The sequence below is a fragment of the Taeniopygia guttata genome, chromosome 2 (assembly GCF_048771995.1).
Source record: "Taeniopygia guttata chromosome 2, bTaeGut7.mat, whole genome shotgun sequence".
Lineage (NCBI taxonomy): Eukaryota > Metazoa > Chordata > Aves > Passeriformes > Estrildidae > Taeniopygia > Taeniopygia guttata.
The window spans coordinates 21,573,711-21,596,925 of record NC_133026.1 but is presented as its reverse complement, the minus strand read 5'-3'; the positions used below and the strand labels follow the sequence as shown (position 1 = coordinate 21,596,925).

The following is a 23,215-nucleotide window of genomic DNA, read 5'->3' as shown; positions in this document are numbered from 1 at the left end:
AGGGGGAAACGATGACCAGGCTGCTGTTGGTGCTTTTCCCCAGCATGTCGCGATTAACCAGCTCGAAGGCTGTCGCTTTCTCCCCCAAGGAGCAGCCAGCCAGCCCTGGAACACCCGCCCGAGACTAGAGGGTATCTGGGGAAGGGGGAATCACCCCCAGCCCAGCGGCCCCTCCGAGCCCCTCCGCAGACCCTTCCCAAGGTCCCCGCCCGAACCCCGGCCGTGCCCCGACCCCAGCGCTCGCCGAGCCGAGCCGGGCCGGGCCGGGCCAAGCCGAGCCGGGCCGAACCGAGCCGGGCCGGACGCGAGGTCCGCGACAGCACAGCAGAATTTACAGCGGCTCGGGGCCCGCATCGAGGAAAGCCCGGGAGAGCCCCCGGCGGATGGGCCTGGGCGCAAGGAGACAGCCGAGCCGAACCGAGCCCACCCCTCTACCCCGCGCGTTCCCGGGGAACGAGGCCGGCGGGCACCATCCCCCCCAGACCGCTGCCCACCTCCCCGGCCGCCGCCTTCGCTCCCGTCCCACTTCCCAGCGGCTCCGGAAGCCGCGTGGGGCGGGGCGGAGGCGGGAGGGGAGCGGCCTCGCCATCCCCTGGCCCCGGAGCCCGGCGTGACGTTAATAGGGCAGCATGAAGTGCGGGAGAGTTGCTGACTCCCTCCAGGGCAGACGCGCCCCGCAGAGACCTGGGCTAGTCGGAGGGCTGGGCAGTCGCCAACTGTGTGAAGTTTTGCAAGGTCAAGTGCTGGTCTGCGCCTGGGAGAGGATAACTCTGGACGTACGTACAGACTGGGGAATGAGAGGCTAAAGACTCGTTTCCATCGACCTGGAATTCCTGGTTGATGGACAATTGAATATAAATCTGCAGTGCCTGGCAGGCAGGAGGGCCAGCCGCGTCCTGGGGGTCATCGCCATCCGGCAAGGGGGGTGATTGTGCCCCTCTGCTGTGCACTGGGGTGGCCTCACCTCGAGTGTTGGGAGCAGTTCTGCATGCTACAAGATATGAAAGACATTAAACTATTAGAGAGCTTCCAAAGGAAAGCTATGAAAATAGTCAGAGGTCTAGAGGGGAAGAAGCCACATGAGGAGTGGCTGAGGTCACTTGGTGTGTTCAGCCTGGAGGAGACTGAGGGGAGACCTCACTGCAGTTACAGCTTCATCATGAGGAGAAGCAGAGGGGCAGACACTGATCTCTTCTGTGGTGCACAGTGGCAGGAAACAAGGGAATGACCTGAGGTTGTGTCAGGAGAGGTTTAGGCTGGATAGTAGGAAAAAGTTTTTCCCCCAGAGAGTGATTGGTCACTTGAGCAGGTTCCCCAGAAACCTGGTCACACACCAAGCCTGCTAGAATTCAAGAAGCATTTGGAAGATGCTCTCAGGCACATGGGATGTCTTGCATAGGATCAGGAGTTGAATTCAGTGATCCTTAGAACTCAGTATCTGTGACATGGGGAGAAAGCCCAGCTGGGGTTGCACTAGAGGCAAGGGTTCTTCGCAGCTGCTGTCCCTCATGGGCTGTGCTCTTAGCTCCTGTGGTGTCCTTAGCAGGACTGAGACCAGATGCAAGCCCTGGCTGGCCCAGGGGACTCCTCACCCAGGGTAAGTGGCCCAACTGCTTTGTGAGTGTGCTATGGCATAGAAATATGCAAGGGTGTTTCTGTGGAGCAGGTCTGGACTGATGGGTTTCTGTGCCACCTGTTAAAATGTTATGTGAGAGAAATGCTTGTGGGATGTGACTTACAGCTCCGCCGTAGTAGGAGTAAGCAGTACTCAGAGTGATTGGGTGGCAGTTGGAGTAGTCTTCACATGCTGGAGCAAACATTTGAAGTTTGGTGAAGCACCACTTTTACTGGGGAGGTCATGTGAGGCCCAGTGTAGTACACAAGCCCTACAAGGAATAGCCTGGAGGAGACTCAGAGGTGACCTTATCACTCTGAACACCTTCCTGAAAGGTGGTTGTGGTCAGGTGGGGGTTGGTCTCTTTCTTCAGGCAACAACTGACAGAACCAAGGGAAATACAGGTTGGATATTAGGAAAAAGTTTTATACAGAAAGGGTGATAAAGTATTGGAATGGCTTGCCTGGGGAGGTGGTGGAGTCATCATCTCTGGATGTGCTTAAGACTGGATGTGGCACTTGGAGCCATGGTTTAGTTGGGATGTTAGGGTTGGGTTGGACCCGATGATCTTGAATGTCTCTTCCAACATATTGATTCTGTGACTTCTCTTTGCATCTGCAGCAGTGTCACCTTCTGTTTTTGTTACTCTCTGTCATGCCAAAATGACTTCCTATTACCTGCTGTCATGGTTTAACTCCAGCCAGCAACCAAGCCCCATGCAACAACAGCTCACTCACTCACCTACCAGTGGGATCAGATGGGTAGAAGTTAGAAATCTCGTGGGTAGGGAAAGCAAAAGCTGCACAGAAAAGCAAATCAAAACAAGGAATCAATTTGCTATTTCCCATGATCAGGTGTTTGGCCATCCCAATGAAAGTAGAGCTCTACCGCATGTAACAATTGCTTGGGAAGACAAATACCATCACTTAAAACGTTCCCCCCATTCCACCTTATTCCCTCCACTTTATATCCTGAGCTCTTCCTGAAGCCTATAGTGCTGCATGGGATTGTTTTGACCCAAGAGCAAGACTCAGCACTTGGTCTTCTTGAATCTCATGCTATTGGCTGGGGATCATCGATCCATCATATCTAGATCCCTCTGCAGAGCCTTCCTGACATCCAGCACATCAACCTCCCACCCAACTTGGTGTTGTCTGAGAATTTGCTGAGGGTGCACTCAATACCCTCATCCAGATTATCAACAAAGATACTGAACAGGAGGTTGCAATCTCACAACTCATTTTTTTCCTTTGAGATGGTAATTATCTTTCCACATTCATGTCTTTCATCTTGATTGTTGAGCTACTTGCCTAGCACCAAGGCTGTGTGCCAACCTGTGCCTCCAGTTTTATCTCTCTTACCTTTCACAATTCAACTCTGTGGACTTCTTTGGAGCTCTTTCTCTCAATTGGATGATTTCCTCAAACATCTGAGCAAAGACAACATCTGCTAGTTGTACCATAGCAGAACTAGGATGACAGCAGCAGCAGTAGGAAAGGAGGGGAGATTATACTTGTGTTTGTTTTTGAAGCATCCACACGGTCTGGATATTTGGCCGTTTCAACACCCTGGAAGGTCCAAGTAGTAAAGTCCATGTTGAAAATGTATGTTGTGTGACTTTAATAGTTATTTCAATAATTTTCCATTAGGGATGCTTTGAGCTTATCAGATGCAAGTGTTCCACAAGTAAGTTTCTCTGTAATAGCATAATAGATTTTTTTTCAAGACAAAGTAAAGGGATGGGTGCACAGATTTCTGGAGGACATTATTTCAGTTGGTAATGACACAAATTTTTTTTCATCAGCAGCTTTTAGACGTTAGCAATGACACTAACCAACTTCAAATATAGTCCGCTAAAAATGTCGCCATGAGAGATAGGTTATCGGGAAAAATATGACTAATAAGATGGGTATGCTCCATACTTTTTCCCCATTAATTTATAGCATCTAGGTATAAAGACAAAGGATTTTTCTGAAGTCTTTATTTTTCAAGAAACAAACACCAGTATTTTCCTGAACTCAGGAGCTACGGAGATACAGCTTCCCACTTTTTTTCCCCTGTGGTTTATGCATTTTGCTGTCTCTTAAATGGAAGATCACACCACTGCTTTTGCTGAGTAAGAAAACTTTTAGGGATATAAATCTGGAAACCTTAAAAACATGTAATAAATATTACAGTACATGTAACAGATGTGTTTTCTCTCTAACTGGACACCTCTTTTCATAAATCTGTAATTTTTCAGAAAGTTTAAATGCCTACCCTGAAAAACATATTTTTAAACTTTTTTAAAAGGATTATTTGAATAATGAATGTAACCAAATGTGTGTGATACAGTAATATGTAAGGTACTGATACCAATGCAGAAATAAAAAAATTCAACTGTGTTACAATGTTTAGAACACTAAGACATTGGAGTCTATCAGTTACACAAACTGTTTCTCTTGTGAAGATAAAATCAGTAGAGGATTTCATTGCCTAATTGTCCTACAAGCCTGACAGTTCTGTTATTACGGGATTGCAGATACCAAGTGTTCAATGCCCAGCTAGATGTCTCAGATACATTCCTAGCTGTAAGCAATCTAGCAGCTTTGATAACAGACTCCATACCTACCATGAAGTTGATAATTTGACTCCCAGGCTCACTACTCCACTTCTGTGTTAATTGCTGGGAGGTGAATGGACTACTTAAATCAAAATTTTGTGAGTAGGCTTGGATCTACTTGCCACCTGGGAAAGAGAGTTGCTTTTTCCCTGGCTTCCAGAATCTGCAGACAAGGGGTTAACTTGTGTATGTGCAAATGAGATAGGTCTGCTATGTAGGGTTTGCAAGTGCCTGGATACCTGAGAGGCCTCTTAAGTCCTGGACTGCCCTACTGGGCACTCAGTTCAAAAAGTCTTCTTCCACAGGTTTTTAGACTGTGTGCTATAGGATATATTTTCCTTTGGGAAATATCTTGCAGCCCTGTGCTGCAAGCACTTGGTGTTTCTTTGCCTTTGGCTTTCTGTTCCCTGCAGGGTGGGGCTGTTGGTCCATTTGTCCTAGCAGCTGGTCAGTGTGAAAGCAGTTTTGTTGTCACTTGTGTTTTCAGTTGTGCTTTTCAATTAATACTTGAACACCTACTATAAGGGGATGCCATGACAATAAAGCTCATGTAAAAAGTTTGTCATGCCCTGAAAGCCTGTCTCAAAAACATGTTTGAAAAATAATCCAAAATTTCTTTGGTATACCACATCCGTGTCCATTTTTAATTCTGTTTTATTAGAAGGATATTGAAATACTGAAGTCAGTGTGGCACGGTCCCCTGTGATTGTGACTGTAGTGGGTGGTGTATAGAAGAGTCTGAGATAATTGGTTTTGTCTTAAGAAGGGAGTGCCAAATGAAGATGTCTTCACCTGCCTAATAAAAGGATGGGCAGAGCCAGGCTCTTCCTGGCTGTACTCAGCAAAAAGACACAAGACTTGTGGATACAATGGACAATAATCATATTGATAGAAAGAAAAGTGTCCTCACTGTGAGCCATGATTGAACACTGGAACATGGTTACGAAGGGAGATTGTATAGTCTCCATCCTTAGAGACACTCAACACATAACGAGAGAAGATTTGAACTATATGATCTCTAGAAATCCCCTTCAGCCTAAGTTATTCTGTGATTTCAATGATGGCTCTTTTAATCTTTTATACAGCTCTCTATCAGGATAGAATTTTATTTTCAGCTTATTCTAAATATGAAGAGAAAAAAGCCAGGAAATACTTTCTTAAATTTCAGTAGGTTTTCTTTTTTCTTTGACTGAGCCATTTCTTTGCCAATAGTTCAAGAAAGAAACATTCTTTTTCATTGTGAACACTAAAGTAGATTTTTCTGCCATTAATTCATCAGACCATGCATCTCACTTAAGTATTATAGGGAATAAAATAAAAGCTTGTTTCTCTTGAAAAGCTTACAATCTCAGAGAATCTTGATTCTTCAGAAGAGTTCTTATGTATCCTCTCTCTGTTATAATAGGGTCAAAGTTAGATCTCACATGTAAGGCCAATAGGTGGAAGTAGATGAAAATATAAAGACAATTTGGAAATAATAATAATTTTAAAAAATCGCTGTCTCCTCTTGTAAAAAATGAGAACAAAAACATTTCCCTAACCAGATACACTTAGATTTCAAATAAAGTGAGATTCAACTGTACTCCAAAGATTATGTATTCATGTAATAGTTCTTTCTTGTTTGTGGCCTTTTTTTTTCTTTTTGTGAATGAAAATTAGATTGGCTGAATGTATCTTTCAAACCACTAAGACAAACTCTGCAGTTCTTTGTTTCAGGGAAAGTTGTAAAATATTCCTTAAAGGCAAATTACTCCATTAGGTTAGCACAGATGTGTCATTTACATCCAAACTTTGGGGATGTTTGTGTAATATCGGCATGCACCTGTCCAGCTGGATGTGTGAAAGCATCCAAAAAGGTCATAAAAGGCTTTTTTCATTTTCAACAGGAGGATGGTGAGACTGATGTAGGTGACAGCTAAACTACAGCATTAGTTTACAGCTTGATAAACAACCTGCTCTTACTGTGCTCTTACATAGCTATGTAGCTATGCAGTTGCTAGTGCTGAGTAAAAGAGGGGGGTAGAGCATTATGCTCCAAGAAGCTGGGAAGGGACAGATTTTCTCATCAGCAGCATGATCAGACACAGCTGCATCTGGTGACAGGTCTGCATCTCAGTTACAGCTTTGACTTAAGTAACTCTCTGAGCCACTAAAACCGAAAAAGGGACTCATTCTTCATGCATCAGATAGTGGAGCTGTGCAACTCATTGCAAGAGGATGTCATGGATGCCAGCTGTTTAAAGGGAGACTGGAAAAATACATGAAAGAGTAATTCATAGACATTATATATATATAAAGAAATGTCATCCTACTGTTCCTTTGATGTCTATTTTACCACTGTGATAGAAAGAACATTGAACTAGGTGGCCCTTATGTTTTCTAGGTTCTTCAGATGGACCTTTCACTTTTGTGCATATTCTAAAAGCCTATATTTTTAAATGGTCTTTATGAAATCCCATAATAAATTACTTTGCTGCTTGTAATATTTGTTGGGGTCGGTGACTGAGCAAATATTAACTAAGGGTATTGCCCAATACTATTCTACCATCATTTATAAAAGAACAGGTTTACAGTGTTGCAGGAAGATTATCTACCATAGTTGTAACACAAGCAGTTTTAATGACAGAGACTATTGCACCCTGATGTTTCAATTAAGACTTAATTCACTCTAATTTTCCTATATCTGAAGAGTCTTGTTCTAGAATGATGTGTTGTCTTGTTTTTTTGTTTGTTTGGTTTTTTTTTAAGAAATGGAAAAGCTGATTGCTTGTGTGCAAGAAAAGCCAGATGCTATTTGTAGACTGATTTGCTTTCCATGGGCTGGAGCTGGAACTGCAGATCTTGCTAAGTGGGGCAGACTCTTCAACGACGCAATTGAAGGTTAGTCATTTTGTAGTTACAGTAGAAGTTAAGCAATTCTGAAATACATAGTAGCCAATTTTTTAAATGGAATACAATAGTCTTGAGAGTACCACAATCTTTATCCAGTGATCTTTCTCCAGAAAGGAAGGAACTGGCATTTCCACTAGGGTACATTTTCTGTACCAGCTTGAATCAAATTATATGTGATTGGGTGAAAAAATTATATCCTCAGAGCTACATTTCACAAGAGTACAGTATGCTTGACTGCTTCAGAAACTACTGGTATGATTCAGAAACAGAAGTACACTGAATATTGTTGATAAGCCAGTCTTCAGCAAGGTTAACAGTTTGTGAGGCTATTTGTGAGGCTGCAGAGTATCTCTTATCCAGTGTTTGTACTTCTTGTATCAAAACTGAAATTTAATCTTTGAATTTTATAACAGTGAAATGACATTTAGTTACACTATGAAGTAATTTTCATTGCTCACAAGATATATCAACATTAAAAAGATCCATTGCTTGACCTATTTGAAGAGGAACCAAGGCCATTTTCCAGATCTTCCACAAAGAAAAAGTAATTTCATATTCATGAGCATTGCCATTGCAGTTTTACCAGTCCTCTAAAATGCAAGTATACTTTCTGGTAAGCAGTTGCACATTGAATTTTCCTTGAAATTAGGAGGAAAAAACAAAAAATAAGAAAGAAAAAGATTTTGTCCACTGGAACTACTTCCAAAGTTACTAAGGAAATGGCCTAGGATGCAGATTAATAAAGTCAGGGCACAGCATGTTCTTTCAGAGATGGTTTCTGCAGAAAGTACAGAAGATGCAAACTTTTCTGCACTGGTATCTATGGTATTAGGTTGTGGTTTAGTCTAGCTCTTCTAAAAGAGTCTATCTCTTTGTGTCTGACCCATTACTTCAACATAACTGGCAGTATGTATGATGTCAAGGAGATTTGAAACAAATCATTTTTTTCTGATCTATTAATTCTTTACTTTCACTAGACAGTGAAAGTCCTCAATTTTGAAAGGAAAATAGCAAAAGCATGTAAATTTTCTTCTCTATAAACATCCACCAATTTGCACTATGATTCCACATTTTCCAATGTGCAGTGCTGAAGAGCTGACAAAAAAGAGAACAGGGATTGTACAAGTCTAATATAGTTTCACTTACTAATGCTGCCCATGAAATGATATGTTTTACACAACCCTCAAACTTACTGTTATTGAAATTAATTAATTTGTGGTTGTTATAAAAACTTGTAACAATAAAGTTGCTTTCAAACCTCAGCTGAAATCAGGATCTTGTGGATTCTGACCCAAGGCATTTATCAATCAGATCAGCTGGAGGAGCAGCATTTGAGACTAAAGGAAGGGTGGAAACCTAATCTCTTGCATGATTAAATCACAATAGCAGCAATAGCAAGCAAGTGCACAGGATCAACTGTAAGAAGGATTAATTAAAATAGTGTGTATATTCTGCAGAATAAGTAAAAACTTAATTAAATTTTTTTACTGTGTCTATTTGAAATAATAATAATTCTTTTCCCTCCCTTCCTTCACCTCTTCTGCAGTGTACTGTATAAGGCTTCCTGGAAGAGAAACTCGTCTTGAGGAGCCTTTTGCAAAAGACATGACAAGTGCAGTTAATGAAATTACAAGTGTTTTGTTAAAATCATTGAAAGAAAAACCATTTGCATTTTTTGGTCACAGGTAAAAATATATACAGTTTTAGGAGCTCTAGGAATAGAGTTACTTGTTTTTATTTGCAAAACCTTTAGGAAAAATATGCTTCTGCAAGGATCTTCTGTCAAATCATCCTAAAACATGCAGTTGCTGTCAAATAATCTGGTTATTTATTTATTTGTTTGTTTGTTTATTTATTTATTCAGGTGCAACATCTGAGCATGTGTTTCTAATAAATTATAATTGCATTTATTGTTAATATTTGTGCCAGTGCTTGATCTATATGAATGCAGGGGGTGAACTGTCAGAATCTGTGGTATTGATGATTCTGAGATTGTAGAAAGTCACTCGGGGCTCTGTACAGGGGGGTTCCTGACCCCCTGCAGGGTCCCAGACTTTCCAGGGCAGCCAGAGGGATGCCCTGGATTCCCACAGCAAACCGTTCATGAAACACAGATTTTAAAGATTGCTGAGTCTCAAGTATTCAAAATAACTGTTCTTATTGAAAATTAAGGAGACTATTAAAAGAAAAAGAATATGAAAAGGTCTTATTTGCAAAATTAGACTGTGAAGGAATATACTTCATATCAATAAACGAATATCATTATAATCTGCATGTAATATACCATTTCAGCAATTGTTCAAGATAGCCAGTTAGCACTAAAATTAAAATTATGTTTGTATTTTCCAGTTTTTATGTATGTTTTTACTTACTTTGCTTTAATTTCTTCTTTTGTTGCAGTTTTGGAACTTATTTGAGTTTTGCCTGTGCACTTCAGCTGAAAGAAAAGTACGGACTGGAGCCAGTCCATCTTTTCTTGTCAGCAGCACATACCCCAAATGTAAGCTACAGAATCATTAACATTATGAAACAGAACCATAAATTAGCTACTAAGAGTAAGAATAATATTTTACAGTATGGTATGCAGAGTGGTTTTAATAAAAAAATCAACATTGCTTCAAAATCTATGGAGTGAAAAGTGTTCTGAGGTTGATGCAGAATACCTAATATTCACTGCTGCTAACCTTAGCCTTGGGAGAACAATCTCCTTAAAACTAATGCTGGAACTAATTAATGCTTAAACTAACTAATCCTTAAACTACACTTTTTTGAATATTGTGTTGTTTAGTATGGCCATTGGCTTAACACTCAGAAATAATCAAACCAACATTCTAAGTGGTCCTCCTAACTGTGTAACGTGTGAAGTAACTGTCTTTACCTAGTCTTTCATAAACCTGCTGCATCAGCCCTCAATACATTGGTCCAATTTTTTTTCTCTCTCCTCATTCTTTGTAGGATTTTAATAAGTTTTTTTTTCTGAGGTTTTGCTGATTCTGCTAGTCTTTCTCAGAAAAACAGAAGTGAAGTGGCATTTTTCCAGTCCTGTCCTCAGTCAGCATTTGCTGTTTCTATTCTTCCGTTTCTAAGGCTTCTTAGCAGTCCTGAGTATGAGCTCATGATTCATAGAGGCAATTATTATTCCTGCAAATTTCCATAATCAGTTGGTCTCTTCAGTCCTACATTAGCCAGGTATATGTCCAGTGTTAGGTTTTTCTTTCTCTTAGATTATTTTACTAGTTGTATTTCAATAGTAAGAGTCAAGCTTGAACAAAATAATATTAACAATTGTTTGTCTGTATAAGTTTCAGAAGTAGAGACTACATGGCTCATTCATAGTTTGTAATTTCAGTAAGTACCGTCTACTAACCCTTTCCATGAAGTGCTCTTTGTGAATGTGAAACGTATCAGCCATTGTATTCTGGAGATGGAAAATTATTGTACTTTCTACTAAAATAATTTTAATGAAAAGGTTCTTTAAAGTATATTATATACAACATGTGATCTGCTTTGTTTGGTACTGACAGTCTGCAGCATATCTTGCCATCAAGAGCATGGTCCTACCTGATGGAAACAATGACCTTCTTGCACTGATGAATATTATAGGAGGAAATTTTGAATTTGCACCTGATGAAGACAGTTGGAATGATATGGTGCTTACTTTCAGAGAAGACATTAGAATTCTTCAGACGTCTTCGTAAGTTTTACAGCTTTGTATCACTTCTGTATTTGTATTTTACATTTTTACTTCTGTCTGATCATGTTTTCTTTTTTCTTTCTTAGTAACTTGTTCTCATTTCTGTTAGAAAAAGAATAAGAAACAGTAAAACATAATATTTTTCCTTTGTGTGCTTTTCTATTTGTTTTCTGGTATTTAAGCCCTAGATGAAACAGTGTGTACTGCAGCAACCACAACTGTTACTGCAGTAGTGAACCTGTCGTGGCAGAATTACAGTTCTACCTATGATCCAAAGTTAGCAGCTACTAAAAGGGAATATTCTCATATCTTTTATTGTTTTCTGAGATTAACAACCTCAGCTCATTATGCTTCAGGAACATTGCATTCAGCCTCCAGATCCTCGAGCCTAACCAGAAAAAGAATCCCTGTATTCTGGGGCACCCAGACAGCAACTGGCTTCCTGTGTCCTCACTGCTGTCCCCACTGGACGTCACATGACAGCTCATGTAGCTGAGTGGTTAAGGTTTATTGGCAAAACCAAGGATACTCTTGGATGTGGGACCCATTTTGGTTTTAGGAATTTGACATTGAAAGGCACTGAAATGTTAGAATTTGTATATAAGTAGATAACATCATTATTTATTGTAGGTGAGAATTTTTATTGCCGATCGAAGCTCTTTTTTTTCCCTAACTATTGGGTCATTCTTTCTTTACAATTTTATATCTAATTGCAGTAAGGTAAGGAGCTAAGAAACTTCAAGAGTATTTTCTTTTCCTGATGTTCTGTATAATCTAACTCCCGAAATTTGTTAGTTTTGAAGAAAAAAACCCCACCTTTTTTGTATGTGGAAGCCAATCCCAAATATATGTACCTTATGGAATGTTTTATGACTACTGTGTATGTTCACAGATTTGAGAAGACAGACATGAATACCCCCCTCTCCTGTGATATAACCTACTTTTGTGGATCTGAGGATAAAATATTTGATACAAAAGGTACTTTGCTTAAATGGTTTACCTCTTAAACTGACACATTTTCTTGTTGTATTAAACCCATTAATTAGAGTTTTCTGGAGTCTACCTACTTTTTCAAGGAAACAAATCAACAGAACAGTTTAAATATATGAACAAAAAATTTGATATGGGATTTAAAATAATTATTAAATTATAGCTTTGAAATAGTTATACAAAACAACCACAATAGTTGACATTTCTCTGACACTTTAAATATATTTTTAGGTTGGCAAGAACTAACGAGTGGAGATACTTCCTTTTATGAACTTCCTGGAGGTCACCTTTATCTGCTGAAACCATCTAATCAAAGCTTCTTGATAAAACACATCACAAAAGCCTTAGAAAATGCCAATCAATGAGTATTTTCTTCAATTTTAATTGCAGGATGTAGAAGATTAGTCCACAGCAACTTGTAATAAGCCACTTCTCTCTCTACATTGCATGCAGTTATGCCTCAAAGTTGTTCTGTTCCTCTGTAATCCTTTATAAGGGGAGTTTTCCTGATTTTTTGAAAACAAACATTGGCTTTGAGTCTTAAAAAAGGTTTCATCTTTTCCTTCTTCTCTTGCACATGTACAAACTCTTCACTTTATTCCATAATCTTGTTTGCAACAAAATTACGTCTGTTATTTTACTGTTAGAGCTTCTCTGTTTTTCTGCTCCTGTCAAAATGCTAAATATAATTTAATACCCAAAAAAAATCCATAATTCTCACAGAAAGCTTCATTTATTCAGTTAAATTTATTTAGTTAATATACAAGCTAAAAATAGATTATATATGTAAATACCCTTTACAGTCAAACAGCTTATGCTTAAAAGATATTGCTGTCAGACCTCACAATAAGGAGTTAGTACTGCATTTTTCTCAACAGTTAGTTCATTAGCTACTGAAGAGTTAAGTATTAGTGGGAATTATTTTGAATATTCTAGATCCCATATTTTTCTACCATTGCTCTTGCTTTAGAGATATAGGCATTCATAGCATCCTCCTTTGATAAACCTGCAAAGGAAAGTAGGAGTCATTATATTTCCTCATTTGTCATCCTATAAACTTGACTACAGGATGTAAATTTAATTGGTGTAACACCTTTTTTCAGGTTCCATGCCTCCCATTTGGCTTTGCCTTTCAAATCTAGCATTCCTGGACATTCTGCCAAAATAAATGCATAGCTTTGGTTATCATGCAAATTTACATACCATTAGATTAATTTTATCAAGATAAGTGAGTAAATGTGAAGTATATATAGTAATACCAATATTAATATCTCCAACAGTGGCCTGTTTGTAGAATCCATATAGTTCCTTCAGTTCTTCATCAGTTGGTCTTGTTTTTAATTTTTTTACATCTTCTGCAGCACTATCAAAGTCAGCCTGATGAAAGAACAGAAAGGGTTCTCCTCTCAAGGGGTGTTTTTAAAACATGAGTTATAAGACACACAGTAGTATCACTAGATTTTCTCAATGCCTCACTTGAGTTTAGCAATCAGACAAGGCTTTTTCCTATGAAAGAAGCTTCATAAATGTGTACATTGTTAGAAAGGGATATAGGCTTGAAGGCTGATAGGGGCAGCCTCCACAATTTATCTGGTGTATATGTCTTTTACAGTCATACTGCACATATGAAGCCATTCACTGAACTTTATATCCCACAGTAATCTCTGAATTGTTTTGACCCTGCCTACACTGTGCTGGTTCAAGCAGTGGAGCTCAAATCCCTTTTGAGTGGTACTACTCAATGCACCCTCCATTTCCTCTGCTCTGCTGACAACAGCTGGCACAGAGGTACCTCATGAAGATGAGCTACTGCCGGGACCACCTTCCACAGCTATCTCTGAAACACAGAAGAGCACCAGAGTAAAGTGTAAATTTACTCCTTTCATTACTGTGAATCACAGACTCACATCAACCTGAGACTGTAGCCATTCTCACTATAAAGCATGTCTCAGGCTAAGGTTCGGAGTTCTGTTTCATGCCCAGAACATTTCAGAGAGAGATAAATTTTGTATAGTGACTACAGACCCATCAGGTCACCACACTACTCCAATGCAGAATGATACAAGTACTTTAACATGCTATATGCTGGTTTCAACAATTATTTTAGCTTTTGGGTTGGATCTGCATTAACAGAAGCACAGTATATCCTGCACAAATATTTAATATGTACAAAACCAACTGTATTGGTTTTGCATGACCTGGTTTCTTGTAGTTGGGGCAGGGGTGTTACAAGGGTGGCTTCTGTGAGAAGCTGCCGGATTCTTTCACCATGTCCAGCAGAGCCAATTCCCGGTGGCTCCAAAGATGGATGTGCCACTGGGGAAGGCCAGGCCGATAGAAATGGTGGTAACAGATTTAAGCAGGAAAATAAACAAGAAGTGGTTGGCCAGTTGTAACTGCGGCCAGAGAAGAACAGAGCGAGCCCGTGAGAGAAGCAGCCCTGCAGACAGCGAGGTCGGGGCAGAAGGGGCAGGAGGGGCTCCAGGCGCTGGGGCCGAGATTCCCTCAGGCCGCGGTGCCGCCATGGGGAGGCCGCTGTGCCCCGCAGCCCGTGGGGGCCGTGGGGATGCGGGATCCGCCACAGCCCGGGGAGGAGCCCCGGGCCGGAGCACGGGGATGCCTGGGAGGAGGCTGCGATCCTGTGGGACACCCGTGGAGAGGGGCCCGGCTCCGGGCTGGAGCAGCCTGGCCTTGGAGGATGCAAACATAACTAGGTTGCCACATTGTTTAAAATTTAAATAAATTACTACTGCATGTGAGCTTATGCCAGCATTAATGTACAAGGACCATTCAAATCTGTGGAAATCTTTCACCAGTCTGGAATTGTTTTCTGATCTAAATTTCTGTCCTGGTTTTATCTGGGGTATAGTTAATTTTCTCCCTAGTACCTGGTACAGGGCAGTGTTTTGGATGCAGAATGAGAATAATGTTGATAACACGCTGATGTTTTGGTTGCTGCTGAGTTGTGTTTGCACTGAGCCAAGGACTTTTCAGTATCTCACTCTCTGAACATGAGGAGCTACACAAGAATCTGGGGAAGGGAGAGGGACACCTCTGGGACAGCTGACCAAACCGGCCAAAGGGATATTCCACACCAGAGAACATCCATGCCCCCAGCCCCCAGTGTAGAAACTGGGAGGAGTTGGCAAAAGGGACTGATTGCTGCTCAGGGATGGGCTCAGTCGTGGTCAGTGGGTAGTGAGCAGTCATATCGTGCACCACTTGCTTCTCCTGGGTTCAATTGCACATGCACTCTCTCTTTTTCTCTCTCTCATTACTACTATCATAGTATTATATTTTACTTAAAAAAAAAAAATTAGTCAACTATTCTTATCTTAGCCCGTAAGTTTTTGCCTTCTCGCCCTTCTCACTGCCGATTCTCCTCCCCATCCCACTGTAGGTGAAGCAGGGGAGCAAGTGACTGCATGGTACTTATTTGCTGGGTAGTGTTAAACCATGACAACTTCCCAGTAAGAATGAACCAGAAGCCCTGTTCAATTGTACAAGACAAAAGATAAAAAATTAGGAAAGAATTAAGTTAATAACCTTATTTTCCTATAATTTTATTCTATTTGCATCTATAGGCAAGTATCACAAGATAGTTTAAACATTTGCAAAGGCATATCTTACAGAGAAAGAAAAGTGCAGAAATGAAATCTAAATACTAAACTTTTTGTTCTTTATCTCCCTCCAGACAATCAGTCTGCACAGACTGTTGCTTAGGATTTGCCTGCTTACACAACATGCTTAAGAGCAGCCTGTAAAAATATAATTTCCTTTTAATCATGTGACGATAAAATTCCCTTTAACTCCTCAAATAAAAAGCATAAAAATATATACAAACATAAACATACACATGTGCCTTAAAGATAAAAGCACAAATTATCAAGATTATTACCAGACACTGTCTTTTTGCAAAGAAAAAAAGCTTGAATTAATTCTTCATTTACAGCAGAATATTTTAACAGTTTGCAAATTTTATAAATATTTTACAGCTTCACTAAAGAGCACATTAATTTATTAATTTGTCCTCATTCCCATACATATAGATTCAGTAAATTTATAGATATGGTTGGTAACTTGTCAACCACACCAATGTGGACAGACAAGCTCTATAATGTCTAATGCAGAATGTGTATGCATCTTAAAATTTCATCCACTGATTTTTTATGTGAAAGTGTAACGGTATATAGCTATGGAACAGCATATCATACTGCATTCAGCTCTTTCTTATCATAATTTATGGCTCATTGCTTAATCATCAGGCTAATAAATTTACTTTCTAGACTGAGTTCAAGGCGGAATAAAAAAATTTATAATTTCAGCAATTATTAATTAAGCAAAGGTGGCGTTATGTTTGGGATTTGGCAATTTTGACCCTCTGAAGAAAGAGATTTCTTCTTAGCTGTAACACAGCACAATGAAACCTTTGTGCTATTCAGCATAATTGCAGCTCAGAAGAAAATTACTAAGCTGCTGGCAGTGCACTCCCTGCATCTAGGTCAGAGCATTGTGCTGCTTACTCTTTGCAAAATGCACACTAAGCTGAGACAGACATAATGAGGCAGGGATAGAAGAGCTTGCAAATCTTGAAAGTGAAAGGGATAATAGGAAAGCCTAAAGAAGAAAATCAGTTTAATCTATCAGGACATGGCCAAGACAAGGGAAGTATTCATAGTTTCCCACAATGGTAGGAGGCTAAAAACCAGCAATAAAGATAATTTCCTTAACAGCTATTTAAAGCTACAGTCAGAGAGTATGTAAAAGGAAGCTCTCTCTCTAGCCAGAAGTAGAAGTTCTCTCCCTAGCCAGAAGAAAGTAGAAGCTCTTCTACCAAAACACATACCTATAAAAATGTAGCAAAGATCCATCCAAATATGCATACACCCTAAAAAAATACATACAACTCCCTTAAAAATTATTACACTTCCCAAATTCACATAGAACACTGCCTCAGTGTTAGAAGTTTCCCTCCTCCTTTAACAGCTCCAAGTGACCAGCTAGATCCTAAAAACATAAATATGTACCTGCATTTCCATGTCTAACTCAGTCCTAGCAAACTCAGATGTATACCCGAAGAAACATAATTCATGCATACTCTGAACAGGTAAAATTACATGACCCATGAAAAAAAAAAAAATCCAAAATATTACATGACCGATGAATTAGTTCAAATTAACCAGCTTGCATCCTCCACTTGTGAAACGTAATGCACTATTTAACCTCCAAGGGTTTAGGCAGATTTCCCTTGACACAAGGTAACCTTGATTTTGCAGTAAAATCCTTATGCGGAAGAAATACCACAGTCTCCAGCACGGCATTACAGGGACACACAGCGCATCCCTCTCCTCTCGCCTGTGTCTCTCCAGATGCAGAAGTGCGTACCTGAAGAGTCATGGTGCTGCGGGGATGCGCAGGGATCGGCCTCGCTCCTTCTGCGGCGGGGACGCGGCTGCAGTGGGGGACGGTCCCGTGACCTCGGCTCGGCAGCGGAGCAGCGCCGGCAGCGCTCGGGGGCTGCAGCGCCGGCAGCACTCGGGAACTGCAGCGCCGGCAGCGCTCGGGAACTGCAGCGCCGGCGGCGCTCGGGAACTGCAGCGCCGGCGGCGCTCGGGGCCTGCAGCGCCGGCGGCGCTCGGGGACTGCAGCGCCGGCGGCGCTCGGGGACTGCAGCGCCGGCGGCGCTCGGGGACTGCAGCGCCGGCGGCGCTCGGGAACTGCAGCGCCGGCGGCGCTCGGGGACTGCAGCGCCGGCGGCGCTCGGGGACTGCAGCGCCGGCGGCGCTCGGGGACTGCAGCGCCGGCAGCGCTCGGGGACTGCAGCGCCGGCAGCGCTCGGGGACTGCAGCGCCGGCAGCGCTCGGGGGCTGCACGGGGACCCGCTGCGACAGCCGAGCGGCGAGCAGCGCCGGGAGGGGCGGTGGGGCAAGGAGCGCTCAGCCCCCAGCGGTGACAGCCTGAGCTCCAGCGTACTACTGAGGATTGGCCCGCCAGGTTGAGAGCACTGATACAGAGGGATTCCCAAGCCGTTTATTTGACACATTTCTTGAGTGATTTGAACTGCAACCAGCCCAGTTATTGGAACTGTTCCTTCTGCCGCAGTCCCTGCCCATGTCCATGTCCAGCCAACCTGGGACCTCGCACCCTTCAGCTGCAGCTCTGAAAAACACGAGGGTCATCCCTCACACAAGTGGCTACACACACAAAATACACTGTGAATGCTGGTTTTTAATTTGGTCTACTAAGTACAGAATAAAAAGAATATTAAATGAATTGATAAACTACCCTAAAAATGTAACCACTGAAGAAAAAAAAAAATCCATCCCTCTTGTATCAATTAATTATTTATATTCATGCCTCTCTACGTTTATGTACATCATTCCCTAAGCATAGTTTCATCTATGGTAGGTACTTCTCCATTTTCTAACCTGCTAACTTCCATAAAACCATGCCAAAAAAGTAATTTGAGGGGAAACAAGTCCAGGTTAAATTAAGTCAGGAATTAACAACAAAACACTCCAAGTAAATTTAAGTAAATAGGAGATTAAAAAAAAAAAAATTGAAAACATCTCTGAAGCACCGGTGCCTTAGTGAAGCTCTGCTCTTTCAGGGCCAAGAACTTAACCATGCTGTGAACTACGGTGAATGTGGAAAACGAACGCACTTGTGAGGATTTGTTAAAGGCTGAGGGCAGATTGCAAGAAACGCTGAATGGAACCAGTCCTTGCCTGTCCCCCTGGTCACAGAACACCACAGAACACCGTGCACAGCACGGCGCATACTGCAGTGCAGAGAGGGACACCCCTGCGGCTGTGAAGTTCCTAGGGTGACCTGGCCCTAATGCGTTAGCTGACAAGCGACTAAGCAGGTGCGACATCGCCTATGCGCCAGTTTTCGGGAGCGTGCGAGCCCTGGGAACGCCAGGTGAGCCTACGGTGACTTGCCAAGGACAGGCCGCCGGCACCAGCGCTTTGTGCCTGCTTTGCTCGAACGCTGCGGCCGCTTCCCGATGAGGCCCTGAGCGCAGCGCGGGCATCGCCCGCCGGGCGGCTATAGCGGGACGCACCCGAGCGGCCCCGCGCCTCTCCCGCCCCGCCCGCTGCAGACACCGCCCCGCCGCCGAGAGACCCGCCCAGCCCGCTGCAGACACCGCCCAGCCCGCTGCAGACACCGCCCCGCCCGCTGCAGACACCGCCCAGCCCATTGCAGACACCGCCCAGGCCGCTGCAGACACCGCCCAGCCCGCTGCAGACACCGCCCAGCCCGCTGCAGACACCGCCCAGCCCGCTGCAGACACCGCCCCGCCGCGGCCGGGGGCGGAGCAGGGCCGGGCTGCGTGCTGCGTGCAGCGTGCTGCGGCGTGTTCTCGGACGCGGCACGGCCGAGGTAGGGCTGGCTTTCCGCCGGCGGGCGCGGGGCAGCTGCGGCCTGGGCCCCGCGGTCGGGCAGCCGGAGCCGCTCCGCTCCCGGGGCCGTCTGGGCCCGGGCCGGCCCGCAGTGCTGGGCGGGCGAGGGGCTGGCGGCCCGGGCAGAAGGTGCTGCGGTCCCGGCGGAGCCGTCCGCAGAGGGAGCCGGCGGCGGCGGCCGCGGTGCGTTGTGCTGGGACCGCGCTTAGCCCACGGTTCCCTCTGGGCAGCAGCGTGAGGAGCCCACGGAGGAAGCGGCTGGGCGGTTCCCGGCGGAGGGGAACGTGGGCGCCGTGTCTCCGGTCGCCCTTCCGCCGGAAGCGAGGGGGTCGCGGCCGCGGTGCGAGTGGCGGAGCCGTATTCGTTTGTTCGCTCATTGCTCTGTTTCCCTATTCCTGCACGCTTGTTTTCCTCAGGGGTGCCCATTTTGAAAAGAAAAATGTCATCTTTGAACATGTTTCATGTTTTTGGTTTTTTTTTTTTTTTTTGGTACGCGTCTATTGCTGATTTTCCTTGTCAAAATCAGCATCAATTAGCGCATCCCTAATTGAAACCTTTTAAAGGGGATAACCCAGAGCTCATTTTTAAAAAACAATCAGAATCTTCCATTCTAACTCAGTCACATGTAAGAATGCTTGTGGTCATTTCCATTTTTTACTTGTGTTCGCTTTTCGGTTGTTGCTACTGTGATGGTAAGCAAAAGGGATTAGATAACTACAGGAATGATAGCTCCATGGAGGACTAATAGGTTAAGTCGGCACATCTTTATTCTTATATCTCAGATGAATGCTTGAGAGCTGAGGGGAATGCCAGCCCTGTCCTCCCCAGGTGGTTTTTCCAGTTTCCACTGTTGCAGGCAGATAACTGGGTTGGATGGACCATCACTGAGGTGGCCCAGGGTATTTAATAGATTATTCTGAGAGTACTCAAGAGTGCCATGGTGTTTTTTTATGTATTTTGGAATTCTCTGTTTTACCGTTCTCTGAAAACTTCTTTAGTGGTCTTGACTTTCATTTTGGGTAACAGTTCACATTGCATTGATACAATTCTGTTCAAGACAGACTCACAGATCATCTTGAGTTCGACAGAATTCACAAGGATCATCAAATCCAATTCCTGGCCTTTTCAGTCCAACTCATGGATGGCCCCCAGAATCACACCATGTGCATCTTTCTCCTCCAGACAAGAGTTTAAATGAGTGAAAAATCTATCCAGATAGATGTTGCTTGATGGCAGTACACTTGGGTGAAGAGGATATTTGTCTTTTTATATCAAGGTGGCTCACTACCAGTACACAGAGAATTGGTATGACTAGCAAAATGGTATCTTTTGGGTGGCAGCTTTTAGGTGTTCATGAGCTGTACATAAATGCAATCTACATGCCTGCTTGGGTAACTAGGAAACCTAGAAAGGAGTCATGTCATGGTTCCCCTGATAAGAAACCTGAGCTGCTCTGATTCTGAGTTTGCCTGTGCAACAATGAAAATGGCACTAGTTCCCAAGCAGGGGAATGGGGGCTTTGCAGTTTACCAGAGACTGTCATCAGGCTTGACCTCACATCTTCACTGCTACTCTGGACTAGAAGAATCAGGGCTAGAACAATTACAATTTCTCCACTCCTGTTCAGTTTTTCTCACCCCTGAAGGCATTGTCCAGGTGACACAGAAGACCCCTTCTGAACTTTTGGAAGCTTGTAGGGGATTGTCTTCCTTCCCTGAAAGCAAACTGTTAAAGAGTCTCCAAGTTTTTATCATACCTTCCAAATACAGAAAAACACAAAGGCATGGACTAAAGATTGAAAAAGCAGATTTATAAAAATCCTAAATAAATTTAGGAACTTGTTTCATGTTGTGAATCAATTTTTGCCTTTTTTTTTACTTCCAATGTCACAGGGGGCAGTGCAGCTGTGCATCAGTGAAAATGGAATGGTCCTTCAACCTCAGATTCTGGGGATGGGTTGTTGTTTGGTTGGGCTTGTGGTGTTTATTTACATCTATAATACCTCCAAGCTGCTTTTGTTTAGCTTTAGAAGGGTCTGTTGTCACTGCTGTTGCCATACTGTCCTGTCCAGCTTTCTTTTATTTATTTAAAAAAACCGAGCTCCACACCTGCCCTGTGGAAAATGTGTAAAGGACTGGTGCTTGAGGAGGTTGATAAATGCCAGTATCACTGACATACAGCGTTTTCTCTTCTGCATTCCCAGAAGAAGCTTCTGGTAACAATGTCCACAGCAGACAGTACAGTATTTGAACTAATATCTTGCTCTTTCTTCCTAGAGTGACAAAACACAGAACCACCTCAGGATGTCAGTAATTCAGCAAGGGACAGCAACACTTCGGAAAGCAAAAAAAACCACTGTAAAAACATGTCTAGATAACCCCTTTGTTTTCCAGTGGAAAACCATAGATGGAGAAGATATGCATTTTATACTAGAGACCATAGAAGAAAGGATTAAACATACTGGACTTAAAAAGATTGAAAGTCCAAGAAGGAAAAAACGTTCCCTTACAAAAAAACAAACAGAAAGAAAGTGTGATGCGGGCACCAATGAATTCCCTAAAGAGGAAGCAGAAAGCCACCAACAAAAACCAGGATGGACTGACATAAGTATCAGAAGACAGCTTGCTATTGGAGTTAATGAAGTTACAAAAGCATTGGAAAGAAATGAACTTCTTCTCTTGCTGGTGTGCAAGTCTGCCAAGCCTGCCATGATCACGTCGCACCTGATCGAGCTGAGCGCGAGCCGCGCCACACCGGCAGGGCAGGTGCCACGGCTCAGCGAGACGGTCGCGCCCCTTCTTGGCTTAACCTCTGTTTTAGCACTTGGCTTCAAAAAGCAGTCTGACAAATTCAATGAAGCAATAGCAGCAATAATTCCAAAGATACCGGCTTTGGAAGTGCCGTGGTTTCAGTACAAAACTGAAGAATCCATGGCTTATGCAGATACAGATTCTTCAGAAAATCTGGAACCTGAAGAGCTTGCCGAGGTGCTGGGGGATAAGCTCACAAGTCAGAAGCGGAAGCATACGGAAAGTAATCAGCCTGATCTTTCAAATGTAATTTTGCAGCCTTTGAAAATCAAGAAACTTGTCCCAAATCCCAACAAGATAAAGAAACCACCTCGCAAAAAGAAAAAGGCTATTTCAGCATAACAGAGTTTGGTTCTTTCTAGTAAACAGATTTTTAAATGCAGGATGGAGTACAGTTCTAACAGTTCTTTTAGGCTTTACAGTGTAAAGGTTTTGAGCACAAGGTGGACTTCATGTTATATTTGGCTGAGGTACTTTCTGCTTTAATAAAAAACATTGCTCAGACTGGAGTGTTAGTCTTTACTGGGGTAAGTATTTTCATTTGCAGCTGGAGATCAGAGTTAAAGCCGGTAAAGAACATGCCAAAGTAATTTTAAGACATAATTTATACTTCTTTGGAATGAATACAAAGCATTAAATGAACTTTGTCTTTTTACAGAGATGAACATGCTTTAAGCAAAAGAGATTTAAGTATAATTACTCAAATAAATACCAAAAGTGAAAGTTTATTTAAACAAAGGTCCATGCCAGTAAAACTCTTTCAAAGCTGGGTTCAAGTAAATAGCACAGGCAGACTTCCCTTCTGAACTCTTATAGTTTTTTCTGCTGAACAACTAGTTTTGGTCACAAATGTATGCAGAAGTGGGTTCCACCTGATACCTGGTGCATGGTATGCTGAAGGAAAAGCTATTTCCAAATACAAAACCAAATTACTACTGCTGCAGGTTAAAAAAATACTTCCATATGCAAACTATTAACACATATCCTTTGATAAAATGTAAACTAAACTCCATTAGATCTCTAAATGAAATCTAAAATTTCCCAGGAAATTGACATAAGCCATATGCTGCTTTATATAAACTAGATGAGAACTGTTACTGCTACAAGACTGAAAATGTATCATGTCATTTCTGAGTTTTCTTTAATTTTACTGGGGACTGTAAAAAATTTCCTAGTGTGGGAGCTGGGTTGTAGGAAGGAAGGAAA

The 23,215-nt window shown here is 42.6% G+C and overlaps 4 protein-coding genes across 6 annotated transcripts in view; 2 read left to right on the top strand and 2 right to left on the bottom strand.

The window, feature by feature from the left end:
- Positions 1–633, bottom strand: part of CROT (carnitine O-octanoyltransferase) — a 44,494-nt gene extending 43,861 nt beyond the window's left edge. The window contains exon 1 of one of the 2 annotated variants that reach the window (XM_002193402.7): positions 495–633. The gene's annotated coding sequence lies outside the window, so the exon portion shown is untranslated. Of the gene's footprint in view, positions 1–335; positions 452–494 lie in introns of those variants that run through there. The other variant, XM_030264616.4, reaches the window with a different exon arrangement.
- Positions 634–638: 5 nt separating this feature from the next.
- On the top strand, positions 639–12,376 carry OLAH (oleoyl-ACP hydrolase). The gene is made up of 7 exons (XM_030264621.4): positions 639–776; positions 6,966–7,097; positions 8,656–8,794; positions 9,510–9,609; positions 10,634–10,803; positions 11,696–11,781; positions 12,025–12,376. The coding sequence occupies exons 2-7, from the start codon at positions 6,968–6,970 to the stop codon at positions 12,156–12,158; spliced, it is 759 nt and encodes a 252-aa protein (XP_030120481.3). The 5' UTR covers positions 639–776; positions 6,966–6,967; the 3' UTR covers positions 12,159–12,376.
- Positions 12,377–12,521: 145 nt separating this feature from the next.
- Positions 12,522–17,337, bottom strand: ACBD7 (acyl-CoA binding domain containing 7). Its single transcript, NM_001245653.2, is given in 4 exon segments — positions 12,522–12,799; positions 12,887–12,949; positions 13,053–13,170; positions 17,179–17,337. Coding segments are annotated over 4 exon segments (267 nt in total). The 5' UTR covers positions 17,191–17,337; the 3' UTR covers positions 12,522–12,725.
- Positions 17,338–19,073: 1,736 nt separating this feature from the next.
- On the top strand, positions 19,074–22,513 carry RPP38 (ribonuclease P/MRP subunit p38). Of its 2 annotated transcripts, none has more exons than XM_002194190.6 (2): positions 19,074–19,179; positions 21,476–22,513. In XM_002194190.6, exon 2 carries the CDS (start codon positions 21,503–21,505, stop codon positions 22,349–22,351), a length of 849 nt encoding a protein of 282 aa, XP_002194226.4. In that variant the 5' UTR covers positions 19,074–19,179; positions 21,476–21,502; the 3' UTR covers positions 22,352–22,513. The 2 variants fall into 2 exon arrangements, with proteins under 2 accessions (XP_002194226.4, XP_072781604.1); XM_072925503.1 differs by lacking the exon at positions 19,074–19,179 and adding an exon at positions 19,840–20,452.
- The last annotated feature ends 702 nt before the right edge of the window (positions 22,514–23,215 follow it).